The sequence below is a fragment of the Geotrypetes seraphini genome, chromosome 3 (genome assembly GCF_902459505.1).
Source record: "Geotrypetes seraphini chromosome 3, aGeoSer1.1, whole genome shotgun sequence".
NCBI lineage: Eukaryota > Metazoa > Chordata > Amphibia > Gymnophiona > Dermophiidae > Geotrypetes > Geotrypetes seraphini.
In genome coordinates this window covers 120528487-120543457 of record NC_047086.1, presented here as the reverse complement: position 1 = coordinate 120543457, position 14971 = coordinate 120528487, and the positions used below count along the sequence as shown (strand labels likewise).

The following is a 14971-nucleotide window of genomic DNA, read 5'->3' as shown; positions in this document are numbered from 1 at the left end:
ATTTGCCGGATAGAGTATAGAGTTACATGTGTCCAGTCTTCGAATACTAGCATTTATACCAGCTCTAAGGCTGCCATAAGTGATTGATTGCACCTAAACCCTGAGGAACTAATGTTAGCTGTTACATAAGTAGTCTTTAGTGGAAAGTTGGTACCTGCTCTATTTTTATTTTATGTATTTAAAAAATGTTTGTTCCTCTCAATCTTAAAATTCTAGGAGGATTATACCATAATTCTATGGAATTGCCTTTATGGAATCATCAGCTTATTTCAAAATGTTTGAGTCAATCTGGACACTTTTGATCAGACAGATAAAATTGTTTGGCAATAACTAGGGAAAGAATCCAAATTCAGCATTTGTTGCAGCTTTGATCATAATTGCAAAACTGTGGAACAGGGAGATTTGGGGTTCTCATTGAACAAGCAGGAGACTTGGCATTACTAGTCATCAACACCTGCAATAAGTTATTTGTGGTGAGACTCTAATTTGACCCCACTTATGCATCCTGACTGGAAACAGTACTCATGGGAATGGAGAGCTTAAGACTTTAGTTTTTATAATGATAATAAATAATAATAATGATTAAAAAGAAACATTTCCATTCATTACCAAGAAAGATGTGGCGGGCTAGGCCCTGGTCACCTTGTTGGGCAGACTGGATAGAAACATAGAAACATGAGGCCCATCCAGTCTGCCCATCCGCAGTAACCATTATCTCTTTCTCTCTCCGAGAGATTCCCACATGCCATGATGGTCTTTTTCTGCCATCACTTACTGTGTGTGTTACTGTTTCTTCTCTAGGTGATTAAGCAAGTGATGATTTGACAAATCTATGTTTTGGAGAATCTTGTATAGTAATAGGGATATGTGTTTGATGAACTGAATTCTCTATAGGATAATACAGTGTTTGGTGCCGGCTATGGTTACTTCTTTCATCTTGCGCCTGGAGGACCATCCCAAACTCCTGTGCAGTCTTTCAGCAAGAATTCTGCCATTTCCTGTATGAGGTACATGAGATTCTTCTTTTTTTTAAATATATTTCATCACATCTTGAAATATTTTTCTCCCTTTTCATCCAGATCTTTCATTTGACTCCTTAAGATGATTTCTGATTTCTTCTTGAGAATCCTTTTTTAAGACATAACGTAGTGAATCACAGCATTCAGAGCCTTGTGCTTTTGCTGGCACACCCCTTGCACGACAAATATTTCTCATACCAATTTCAGCAGCATACCACAATCATGTACTGCTTTCCTTTGTTGAGATATGACCAGTCAGGATCAGGGAGTCTGTGAAAAAAAGATTAAATTAGACTTTGGTGACACTATAGCCCTTATTTTAGACTCTATTTATGTTATGAACATCTGAAAACTGGCATTTAAACATCCAGATGGCATGGATGTCCAAATCCAGGTTTTATACAACTGGAATATGGACATCAAAACTGCAGTATGTCCTCGTGGCAAGAAGCATGGTCTGGTCATATTTTATGTGGGACTAAGGAAAGGCCAAAATATACCGTAGTCATCCAACTCCAACTGCAGAAGAGGAAGGAGTGTCTGTGTCCAAAAAGATGAACATTGGTATTTAGGCTTGGTACCCAGCATATCCAGGTTACAGAAAGGTCAATCAGCTCTCTACTGAAGGGACTTAAGGAAGTCATCCCCTTAATCTCACACTTGTTGCTGCCCACATTGAGTGTGAAACTGGCAAGGGATACCAGGATCTTTGACAGGAACTGTGGCCATACAGGCATTCATGAAGAATAGTCTAATGGTTAGAGTTGTGGGCTGTGTGCTATGGGATCCCTGATTAAAATCCCAATGTAGCTCTTTATGATTGCTTATTTTTTTTCTGTCAAATCCTTCAGGCACAGAAAAATATCTACTGTATGTTAATGTACACCACTTCCATGTCATCTTGAAGGCTATTGAAGCAGTGTACGTTAAGGTACAATAGGACTTATAATTAAAAACAAACAAAGAGATGCCATGGTATTTCAGCTAGTGTCCTCTGTCTCTCAGTCTACTTGTTTTAACAATTAGCCTATTCCACATAACCGTTGTATGATGTGCATGTTGCTATGTTGCCACAATGATATCTGTGACCCTTGTTTTCCCACATTCATAGTTTGGGCGTTTCACTTTGCAAAGTGGACATTCATGCTTAATGGCACCAGCACAATCAACATAGTAGGTAAAAGCATTTTGCCTGATGATATGTCGGCGACATGGCAACTAGGCTTCAATGCTAAAAAGTGTAAGGTAATGCACCCGGGTAAGAGAAACCCGCACAGAACTTACATACTAAATGGTGAGACCTTGGCCAGGACCACGACGGAACGTGATCTAGGGGTGATCATTAGTGAGGACATGAAGGTTGCAAATCAAGTGGAGAAAGCTACCTCCAAGGCAAGGCAAATGATGGGTTGTATCCGTAGAGGTTTTGCCAGCAGGAGACCTGAAGTTATGATGCTGCTGTACAGGTCCATGGTGAGGCCTCACTTGGAGTATTGCGTTCAATTCTGGAGGCCACACTACCGGAAGGACGTGCTGAGAATCGAGTCAGTTCAGCGAATGGCCACTAAGATGATCTTGGGGCTCAAGGATCTCACGTATGAAGAAAGACTGAATAAACTGAGGCTGTACTCACTTGAGGAACGAAGAGAGAGGGGTGATATGAATGAAATGTTTAAGTACATCACGGGCCGTTTCGAGTCGGAAGAAGATATCTTCTACCTCATGGGACCCTCCACCACCAGGGGGCATCCGCTGAAAATCAGGGGAGGGAAGTTCCATAGCGACTCCAGAAAATACTTCTTCACTGAAAGAGTGGTGGATCATTGGAACAAACTCCCACTGCAGGTGATTGAGGCCAACAGCGTGTCGGAGTTTAAGAGAAAATGGGATATTCACATGCGATCCCTAGGGGAGTGAAACCAGAGGGCGGGTATTTGGAATGGGCAGACTTGGTGGGCTATAGCCCTTTTCTGCCGTCTTTTTCTATGTTTCTATGTTATTTTAAGTGGAATGGTGTGGTGGCCATGTTAGTTCACGTTCTGAGGTAATGTGTGGAAATAAAACAAAAAAAAAAACAACCAAAGGAAATAAGTTAATACCTTTTTGTATTGGATTCATTTAGTGCATTTTATGATGAGCTTTCAAAGGTAACCTTTCTTCTTCAAATCAGAAATAAGAAAACATTGATAAATATCGAGTTAGTCCAATAAAAAAGGTATTACCTTATTTCTTTGTTTTGTTGTTGTTTTATTTCTATATATTATCATGTATTTTAGAACAGGATATGCCAATGTACAGCCTGTTCTAAAGTACATGAGAAATGGAAGTTCAAATGTGATACACCGACAGAATGTCCTTATTCTAAATTGGACATTCTTTTTTTTTTATGTCATTCCGTATTAACATTTTTGTGATAAACTTACACCACTTTGGTATTTCTAAGATGTTTGCATAAAGGTAGAATGTAAACATACTATATCAATTCAGTCAGAAAGAATCATTGTTGTTGAATGATAGCACCATTGATGTCACCATGATAACAGTTGGCAATTACTCTTTTGCCTACCAAAGCACCTGTTGTGATATAATCCCACAAGCAACCAATAATCATGGATTTCTAATTGTGTGAGTGGCAGGTGCTCATATAGTCAATGAATACTGTATTTCAAATGATATTCAAGGGAGGAACAGTGAGAAAAAAGGACAAAAACCAATTTATGACAAGAAAGAGCCCCTGGAAGCTGACATTTGGCTTAGCAATGAGCAGTAAGCTGTACCAATTACACAACACACTGCAGTAGAAGCAGCATCGACAAACCCCTTCTTCCTTTGTTCCCCCTCCCCCCCAAACATATCCTCTGACAGTACTAGCTAGACTATCTCACTCCTGCTATAACAGGCAGAAGTTAATATAATGGGACATGTGTCATGGAAAAGAACATGAAATGTCATTTCAACAGTGATTTGGGTATTTTCCATGAAAAACACCTTTTAACCAGGAAAACATTCCTACATCTCTCCATGAGTCATAAATTACACTTACAAATTGTCTGTATGTCATATTTATAACTTCAACAGGTCTGGTCTCAGAATGTACCCAGAATATCTGCCACAGAGAGCAGGCAAAGCTGTTATAACTATTTTCCAGAACTTCCGAGCATATGGGAGTCAAGGTGGAGCTCAGGTAAAACGAGCTGCAAGATTAGTAAGCCACCTCATACTGTATGTTTATTCAAAACTGCTTTTGTGTGCCTTGTTAAGGCTCTCCCTAGCTGATGGCAATGTTTGCCTTTCAAGCTCCTTGGAGGTCTAGGACAAATTGCCAAATTAATTAAAAATATGAGTTGTTTATAGAACACTGTTTGCTAAGTTGTCAGTAGGAAAATGTCAACCTCTTTTTAGGGGTACACTGGTGATTTCTGTCTGGCAATGTGTGGAAGCACACAAAGAGGCATTTCTAAATCCAGTCTTAAAAAGCAGAAGGTATTTATAAGTTTCTACAGACAGCTACTGATGAATATAGATGAATTATAATGATGAATTATAGAAGTTTGATATCGCTGACTGAAAAGAAACTAACTAATCGGGATGCGGTTCGTGTAGTGTAAAAAAAAAAACTGAGCAGGGGAGGGCTGGGTAACTGTATTTATAGGAGGTACTTGCGCAGAAAGTTCCATTGCTTTCTTTAAAGGTCTGCTTTCTATTAGAATTCTGAGGGACAGGTGTGTTTACAATAATTTACTCCGTGTGTTTTTACTATAATTTACTCCAAACTTGTTTCCACTCTAAAAGCATTGATTGATTCCACTGGGGCTCATAATAAAAAAAAAAGTCTAAAAAGTGGCCTAAATGGGTACTTGGACGATCAGAAAGCCTGATCGTCCAAGTACCTCTAAACGCACAGTGCCTCTAAACGCACAGAGAGAAAAGAGGTGTTTTTAGAGGAGGGGAAAGGGCGGGCGGTGGGTGGGAAGTGGGCCAACCAAGACCTAGGCGTGCAGCAGGTATAACCAAAACTTTAGGCACATGGGCCCAACCCGGTCCATGTGCCTAAGGCTCTGCCCACAGGAGAGGCCTAAGCCTACTGGGTCTATTCCGGTTGGCCCAGGTGTCTCAGGCCCCACCTGTGGGCGGGATTTGAGCTGCCTAGGCCAATCAGGTCTTAAGGCCAGCCATTCAACGGATGGCTGGCCTGTCGGATGGACGGCTTGGCACCCGTCTGTCCGACCATCGTTATTGAAGGTACGGGGAGGGGGGTCGTGGGGTCAGCGAGGGGGGGCGATCTGGGGTTCGTGGGGGCCCTTGCGTCGAGGACAGGAGGGTGCGAAGACAGCACTGAGCCGCATGGAAGCAGCGGCGAGGAGAGAAGCCAGGGGAGCTGGAGAGAGAAGCCAGGGGAGCCGGAGACCAGCTAGCAGTGGCAAGGAGCGGGTAGCAGCGAGAGGAGGCTCCACCCACCCCCACCGCGTCAGCGCAGTGTCATCGCCCGGACTCCCCCTTAAAAGGGAGGGAGCAAAAGGTGCACAGCCGTTCAGCGCATGGTGAAGGCAAGCGGCAAAGGCGCTCGCCTTAGCAAGAGCGCCTTTGCGAAGGGCCTTAAGAAGGGCTGGGTCGCTACATCCAAGGACCCCAAGAAAGGAAGACAGCAAGGTAAGGAAGTATACACATACATGCACATATACAAGCAAAAAAAAAAAGGCAAAGGGGCAGCAAACACAGTAGAAAAGGAAGGATTAGGCCCAGGGGGGGGGCCACACACAAAGGGAAGCGGCAGGCAAGGAAGGCACTGAAGAATAGAAGTAGGGGCAGAAGACAAAGTAGAGGTAGGCCAAGGAGGTAGCACACGCACACACATACATAAAGACAGCAACAAGCACAGCAGGACTAGGAAAGGCGGACTTAAGAGAGAACACAAATACACGAGCAAAGGGAGAAGTCAGGCACAGAAGGCATACAAGAGGCAAACAACACACACGCACAAGCAAAGGGAAGCAGAGGACGAAGAAGGTAAGGAAGAGCCAGGCACAGGAGTGAACATACTAGCAAAGAGCACCAGGACTCCTAGAGGGCAGACAAGAATGGAAGCTGAAGGTACCCGGAAGATGAGCTTCCCAGTGTACTGCACGGACTGCCACATGTATGACTACCTCCCCTCTGGGTGGCAGTCGTATGTGTGCGGACGATGTCAGGAACTGAAGAGCCTGAAGAGCGAAGTTAGTCATCTGAAGCTCAGGATCCAGGAGCTGGAGGGACTCTACATCTCAGAAGACCCCTTCCAGACAGCCGAAGACCCCATGCGAGAGAGGTGCATCGAAGAACAAGTAGGGAGCTCGAGAAGTTCATCGAAAATGCCTACAAGAGAGTGGAAGAACAGGAACATGAGAAACGCAGAAACGAGGAAGACACACAGCGGAGGCCAAGAAACATCTGACACCAAGGTAGAGGATACCCACGGAGGAACTTTGCTGAAGAAGAGGCAAGACACTATCAGTGCCTAGAGTGAGAAGAAACGAATAACATCAAGGACACAGACCTGCGACCGCAACGGAAGCTAAAAAAAGGGAAATCTGCAATCCTGGTGGGAGACTCAATCCTAAGGCAAGTAGACAGTCACATAGCAGGAGGGAGAGAGGATCGGCTAGTGACCTGTCTCCCAGGGGCAAGAATGAAGGACATCATTGACAAGATTGAAAGAATCCTGGAGGGAGCAGAGATGGAAGAGACAGCAGTGATAGTCCACGTCGGGACGAACGATGTCACCAGGAGAGACTACAGCAAGAATGCACTGACTGAACAGTTCAAGATCTTAGGAAGGAAACTGAAGATGAGGACCCAGAGGATAGCCTTCTCAGAGATCCTGCCAGTGCCGATGGCAGAAGCGAAGAGGCAGAGGGAACTGCAATCAATAAATGTGGGGATGAAGAGATGGTGTGAGGAAGAGGGATTTCTCTTCGTGAGGAACTGGACAACGTTCTGGGGCAAGAACAAGCTCTTCAAGAAGGATGGTCTACACCTGAGCATGATGGGAACTAGATAACTAGCAAATAACGTCAGAAGAGCGATAGAGGAAGCTTTAAACTAAGCAGAAGGGGAAAGCCGACAGTCGACCTGGTATCAACGGTTCAGGAGACAGTATCCAGTGAGGGTACTGAGGGGGAAGAATGCTGGGAAGATGCATGTGGCAAGCAACAGGCTATGGAAAAACAAGGGAGACAGAAGAAGCGAGAGGAGGACAGAATGAACATACTGCAAGGGGAAGTCCAAATGGAACTGGACGATGGGAAGGAACAAGAGGAGGACAATAGGAACACACCACAAGGGGAAGGCAATATGAACATACCACAAAGGAAAGATAAAAGAGACAACATTCAGAAGTTGGAAGGTCAGGAAGGGGACAGAAAGAAGAATGAAACGCAAGGGAAAATAGCAAGGAAGGGAAAATGCCAGGACTTGAACTGCATGTACACTAATGCAAGGAGCCTAAAGAGCAAAATGGGGGAATTAGAAGTCCTGGCCAATAATTAGAGCCTAGACATCATAGGGATCACGGAAACATGGTGGAATGAGGAAAACAAATGGGACATAGTACTGCCGGGGTACAAACTCTACTGAAAAGACAGGACTTACCAGAAAGGAGGAGGAATAGCACTATATATAAGGGACACCATTCACTCGACCAGTGTGGACACAGCAGCGACAAATGACCAACTGGAGTCATTGTGGGTTAAAATACCAGGAAGAAACAGATCAGAGATAAAGATGGGACTGTTCTACCTTCTACCTAGGCAAACTGAAGCAGAGGATACAGAAATGGTAGCCGAGCTGAGGAGGGAATGCAAGAACGCTAACACCATAGTTATAGGAGATTTCAACTATCCCGGGATAGATTGGTGTCTTGGAAATTCCAAATGTACGAAGGAAACGGAGTTCCTGGAAACCGTTAAGGACTGCTTCATGGAGCAACTTGTCAAGGCACCAACGAGAGAGTCAGCGATTCTGGACCTGATCCTAAATGGGCTGAAAGGACCCGCAAAAGGGAGTGGAAGTAATGGGACCATTAGGAAACTGACCACAACATGATTCAGTTCAAAGTGGAAATAGGATTACCTAAGGGAAAGAGAACCAAGGCAACAATGTTTAACTTCAAGAAAGGGAACTATGATGCCATGAGACAAATGGTGAGGAAGAAGCTCAGAGACAGCTCCAAGGAAGCTCGGACTGTGGAACAAGCCTGGTCCCTATTCAAGGACATGGTAAACGAGGTGCAAAACCTGTATATACCCAAATTTAGGAAAGGATGCAAAAAGAATCAGACAAAAGACCCGGCACAGATAACCAATGAAGTAAAAAAAGTGATAGGAGACAAAAAAAAAATCATTTCGGAAGTGGAAAAAAGACAGAACTGAGGGAAATTGGAAAGAGCACAGGGATCATCAAAAAGAATGTCACCGAGTGGTCAGAAAAGCCAAGAAAGAATATGAGGAGAGACTAGCTAAGGAAGCAAGAAATTTTAAACCATTTTTCTGATATGTGAAAGGGAAACAGCCAGCGAGAGAGGAAGTGGGACCTCTGAATGAGCGAGACAGGAAGGGAGTAGTGAAAGAGGAAAAAGAGGTGGTTGATAGACTAAACAAGTTCTTCTCGTTGGTCTTTACAAAAGAAGACCCATCCAACGTGCTGGAACCAGAAAAAATCTTCAAGGGGGATCAAGAGGGAAAATTATCATGCATGGAGGCTAACCTCGAAGACGTTCTCAGGCAGATAGATAGATTAAAAATTGACACATCTCTGGACCCAGACGGGATCCACCTGAGAATACTGAAAGAGCTCAGAGACGAAATAGCGGAGTTACTGCGGCATATTTGCAACCTATCTTTGAGAACTGGGGTAATCCAGGAGGATAGCGAATGTTACACCGATCTTCAAAAAAGGATCGAGAGGCGACCCGTGGAACTATAGACCGGTGAGCTTAACCTCAGTTCCGGGGAAGATGGCCGAATCACTGATCAGGGAAGGTATCAATGAGCATATAGAAAGAAATAATCTGATGGGAACAAGCCAGCATGGTTTCTGTAAAGGACGATCATGCCAAACGAATTTACTGCATTTCTTTGAGGGTTTAAGCAAACAATTGGACCAAGGTGACCCCATAGACATCATATATCTGGATTTCCAAAAAGCCTTCGACAAGGTTCCCCATGAGCGCCTACTGAAGAAACTGTGGAGCCACGGGGTGGAAGGGGACGTGCACATATGGATCAAAAATTGGCTGGCGGACAGGAAGCAGAGGGTAGGAGTAAAGAGACACTACTCTGACTGGAAAGGGGTCACGAGTGGTGTCCCGCAGGGGTCAGTGCTGGGACCACTGCTGTTCAATATATTCATTAATGATCTGGAAACGGGGACGAAGTGCGAAGTTATCAAGTTCACGAACAACACAAAACTCTCCAGCAGGGTCAGAACTGTTGAGGAATGCAAAGAACTGCAGAGCGACCTGAACAAACTGAGTGAGTGGGCAAAAAGATGGCAGATGAGCTTCAATGTGGAGAAATGTAAGGTCTTGCACATAGGGAAGGGGAACCCCATGTACAGCTATACGATGGGAGGGAGGGTACTTGGGGAAGGCAACCTAGAAAAAGACCTGGAGGTATTGGTGGATAAAACAATGAAGCCGGCGGCACAATGTGCAGCGGCCTCAAAGAAAGCGAACAGAATGTTGGGCATTATCAAAAAAGAACGAAGGAAGTTATCCTGCCACTGTATCAAGCAATGGTGCGCCCACATCTGGAGTACTGTGTCCAATACTGGTCGCCGTACCTTAAGAAGGACATGGCGATATTTGAGAGGGTCCAGAGGAGAGCAACAAGGATGATAAAGGGCATGGAGAACCTTTCATATGCTGAAAGGTTGGACAAGCTGGGGCTCTTTACCCTGGAAAAGCGGAGACTGAGAGGGGACATGATAGAGCCTTATAAAATCATGAAAGGCATAGAGAAGGTGGAGAGGGACAGATTCTTTAGACTAGTGGGGACAACAAAACCAAGAGCTAATTCAGAAAAACTGAGAGGAGACAGATTCAAAACGAATGCAAGGAAGTTCTTCTTCACTCAGCGGGAGGTGGACACCTGGAACGCGCTTCCAGGAAAGGTGATAGGACAGAGTACAATACTGGGGTTCAAAAAGGGACTGGATGACTTCCTGGAAGCGAAGGGGATTGCAGGGTACAGATAGAGGGTTACTTACAGGACATTAGGCAAATAGGGTATGAACGTTTTAGGTTAGAAGCACTTACAGGCCATTTACCTGGAGGGCCGCCGCGGGAGCAGACTGCCGGGCACGATGGACCCCTGGTCTGACCCAGCAGGGGCAATGCTTATGTTCTTATGATCCTGTTGGGGAGTTCGGGGGTGCCCGGGGCAGGAGGGCTTGGGCTCCCTCCTGCCCTGATGTCATCGGGGGGGGGGGATTCTGTAACCGGTGTTGTTTTTGAAAGACACCGGTTACAGAATCCAGCTTTTAGGCGAAGGACTGGCTCCTCCTTCGCCTAAAAGCCCTTGTTGTGGACGTTTGGGGCTTAGGCTTTTTTTAGGTTGATTATATGGTATAAGTTTAGACGTAGTGGTGGTCTGGGCGTTTAAACAGCTGAACGTAGAGGCAGGCCATTATAAAAAAAAAACCTCCTTTTCGATGTTTTTTTTGATAATGAACATTTTCTCTGCTTCTAGTTTCAACGTTTAAGACCTTAGGTCAAAAGGGGACTTAGATGTTTTTTTTATTATGCCCCTCACTGTGTGCAGCTAGTTTTCCATCGAGCTTTTATCTCCAAATGACTAAAGGTGTTCTTCCATTTTATGTCCATGAGAAAAATGCTTAGTATGTAGGGTCCTAAGATTTGACTTTGAGCAATTTTCAGTACAATGCATTTTAAAAGAAAAAGGCATGCTCATGGGGCAGCTCTTTTTCTGTTCATTGTGGTGGAATCAGTGGCATAGTGAGGGTGAGAGGCACCTGGGGCGGTGGTGCCCCTCCCCACCCTCATCTACACCCCCACCCTCATCTCCACCCCTGCTCCTTCCCTGACCCCTTCCCTTCCCCCGTTTCTCTAGCTGTTCACCACAGCGACCAACTTCAATATGCTCCTCGCGACCATGTCCTCTCCCTGTGACATCACTTCCTATGCGTGGCACCTGAAGTAATATCAGCGGGAGCCGACACTGTCGCAAGGAGCACGGTGAAGTTGTTGGTCGCGGTGGTGAATAACTAGAGGTACGGGGGAAGGGGTGCGCATGCGTTAGGGAAGGAGTGGGAAGAGGTTGGGCGGTGGAGAAGAGGAGGGGTGCTGGTACCCCCACCATGATGATGCCCGGGGCAGACCAACTACCCCTTACTACGCCACTGGGTAGAATGCACTTCCTATGGCACTGTGGAATGAACAGGAGCTGGGTACATTTTAGAAAAGTATGTACAGTACTCTCCCAAAATTTACGGGGGTTCCATTTCAAGAAACGTGAATGCGGTTTTTTGCCTGTCAAAAGGCAGGGGAGGCAGGAGAGGGCAGCTGGAGCACCGGCGGGTGAATAAAATCACTCGTGGTCTGCTCCAACCGCTTCTTCATGTAGTAATGTCGGGCTACACCAATCAGTAGCTGCTTTGACATGCAGCTCCTGATTGGTGTAGCCTGACTTTACTACAGGAAGTGGCGGTCGGAGCAGACTGCGAATGAGCGAGTCCGTGATTTGCGAAACGCGAATTCGCGGGGGAACACTGTAAACTTAACTTTGTAAGTGTACATTTGAGAGGAAAGGGTGAGAGGGAAGATATTGAGTATGTGTGGAAGAGTGTGGTGCGGTGGTTAAAGCTGCAGCCTCAGCACCCTGAGGTGGTGGGTTCAAATCCACACTGTTCCTTGCAAGTCCCCTGTGCAAGTCGCTTAATCTCCCCATTTTCCTAGGTACATTAGATAGATTGTGAGCCCACTAGGACAGACAGAGAAAAATGCTTTGAGTATCTGAATACATTCATTTAAACTGTTCTGAGCACCCTGGGGAGAATGGTATAGAAAATTGAATGAATGTTGCTATTAGTAGTGTTTGTGTTGTTTTTTGTACACTGTATGGAACAGATTTGGGTAATGTGGTATATAAATGTAATTAATTAGCCTCCCCTCCCCCTTTTTTTACTAAGCCCAACAGTGCAGGCCGTTGTGGTAAATGTTCCGACGCCCATAGAAATTGAATGGGCATCGGAGCATTTGACACGCGGCATTCGGCTGCATGGCTTAGTAGAAGAGGGCCTAAGGGCCCCTTTTGCAAAGCCCTGGTAGTGATGCTGCTGCAGTAAATGCACTGAAGCCTATTTAATTCCTATGGCAGCATCACTACTGCAGCTTTGTAAAAGGGGGCCCTAACTAAATAATAAACTGACATCAGAGAGGGGTCTGAATCATTTTATAAGCGCTGACCGCTTTAGTTGTAAGAAATTGTTGAAAACTAAGCTCTTTGTGGATGCTTATTTGTAGAAATGAGTCTCTCTACCAAAACTCCTCAGCATAAGTGGCGATGAAAGTATTTAGTATTTAGAGAGATCCTTATTTGTTCATCATATAAGGTTTATTTAATTGGCATGAATGAAAGTTTTGTTTGCCAATGATGTGGGAGGTGGAGGTCAAGCACTTATAGGCTCACCATTAGCCTGAGGCTTTTTCTTTCATTCATAGTGATTTGCTCAGGAATTCTGGTGGAGAGACTAGTTTGTAGATTGATTTTCCTCCATACCTCTGTTTTTTGATTGTGTAGAATTCGCTTATTTGTAGAGCCATACCAGCCTATACTGTAATATGCTTCAGGGAATAGGTAGCTCCTGTTTTGGTTCGGGTCATTTAAGTCTTCAAGTAGACCAATTACTAGTCGCCTCTGCTATAAATTGATTGTTTGGGAGATAGTCTAGGTTGGGTATTGATCATTTGCTGGGAGGGAGTTGTAATTTGTTATTTTAGATAGGAATGAATGGTTATAGTAAATTTCTGTTTTGTGCTCTCAATTATGTAGGTTTATTTTATGGAAACCACTTGGTTTATAGGCAGTATATAAATTTTTTAAATAAATAAATAAATGAGCAGTTTGGGTAGTTTCATAGTTTGGGAACACCTATAGAAACATGGCCTCCATAGCCCTGATATTTAAAAGCACCTGTCTGCATAACACCTTATCTGCTTAGCGGTGCTGAAAATCATTATTTATCATCCTGGCACTATAAGAGCAATTCTATAAATTGGCACCCATATTAGGTACCAAATACAAGTGTGGTTATAGACCGCTAGCATCTATGTGCATTATTGATGCCAGTAAGTGCTAATTGCTATTCTATAAGTAAGCACCGAATTCAGTTGGAGCCATATTCTGTATATGACGCCTAAAAAAATCAGCACCAAAAAGGTCGGTGCTTTGTGCAATTCTCTGAAGTTATGTGCAGTTTATAGAATCACATGTAGCAGCTATGTGTATGACTAACATTTAGACCCAACCATTTATGCCAATGAAAACCAGGTCTAAATACCTGTGCCTGAGTTGTGCACAGATCGGGCATATGTGATCTAATCTAATCTAATCCAATCCAGTATTTCCGAGTCACACTAAACCTAAATAGGTTCAAGGAATTGCAGATGTATATGCTTTGACACGTAGCTCCTGACTGGTGTAGCCCGACTTTAGTACAGGAAGAGGCGGTTGGAAAATACCGCGAATCAGTGAAACCGCGAACCGCAAATTCATGGGGGAACACTGTACGGCCAATACCTCTTCGAATTTCACAAACAATTAAATACCTAATATTAGGCGCTTTGAACTTCCCTATCTGTCCAAAAGGCTCACAATCTAACTAAAGCAAAGTGTGCCCCATGGTGACACCTTTATCGAGACATCAGATTATAGAATTGCCCCATATATGTGTGATGGGCAATTCTGTTACCTACAGACTAACATTTGCATATATGTTATGCACCTAAATGTCTAGAATACTAGTACTTATGTTGGTATGTAGGTGTGTGTTTGCGCGCATATGTGCCTGCGCGCATGTGTGTGTTTAGCGTCAGGAGGGCTTTCTAAGCATTATACTGCAGATATCTGCTTTACTTTCATAGCATGCTTTCCAAGAGGGGCATATACAGAGAAGTAGTAAGGGGGAACAAGTATGACTAGATCCCTAATGCATTTAGCACACCATATGTATGCCAGCTCTAAGAATGCAGGTATAATTGCTGATACCTAAATGTTAGGTGTGTCCATGCTGGAGTTCAACAGTATTCTCTAAAGGAATGCTGGAGCCTAGATTCTATCATGCGGCCTCGAGCTGCCTAAATGGAGGCACCCAGTTATAGAACTGCCTGCACAGAGGATATTTCTATAAAGGAATACTTATTTATAGTCACCAAGCATGAACCTCTTTAGAACCTATTCTATATATATATATAAAAAAAAAGTAGGTGAGGGTTGATTATTTATTTATTTAAAAATTTATATACCGCATACAACTATGTTGAAAGCCTATAGTTTGCCTTGTTCACATAGATTTCATTTCACTGGCAACGGATTGAGTTAAAAGGCACCACAAATATACTATTATAGAGTGATATTGCCTTCCATATGACATACATAGAATCTTGTTTCCCTCCAATTATCACGTATAACATAGACATATCAAGACAACATTGTTAATCATCCCTGTTATAATAGGGATAGAGCACAAATTTAATCAGTTCAGAAGTACAAACAAGCTTTAAATCATACTTCGATGTCAGAAAAATTCTAGAAGGCGATTATCAACTGAAATACATTTTAGCATAAGAAGGCACTAGCAAACAATTGAGTTTTCAGCATTTTCTTAAAATTCATCCTCCCCATACAAAACCGCAGTCAAGGCAGTCCATAGTTGTATGCCAGCCACAGATATCACTG

At 43.9% G+C, this 14971-nt stretch overlaps 1 protein-coding gene across 13 annotated transcripts in view; it reads left to right on the top strand.

The window, feature by feature from the left end:
• Positions 1–14971, top strand: part of PKHD1 (PKHD1 ciliary IPT domain containing fibrocystin/polyductin) — an 800857-nt gene that overhangs the window by 477070 nt on the left and 308816 nt on the right. For all 13 annotated transcript variants that reach the window (XR_004538726.1, XR_004538727.1, XM_033936724.1 and 10 more), the window contains 2 exons: positions 895–1007; positions 4098–4203. Coding sequence is in view for 11 of the 13 variants with exons in the window: in XM_033936724.1 (XP_033792615.1) it covers positions 895–1007; positions 4098–4203 (219 nt within the window). In the remaining 2 variants the exon portion in view is untranslated. The remainder of the gene's footprint in view (positions 1–894; positions 1008–4097; positions 4204–14971) is intronic.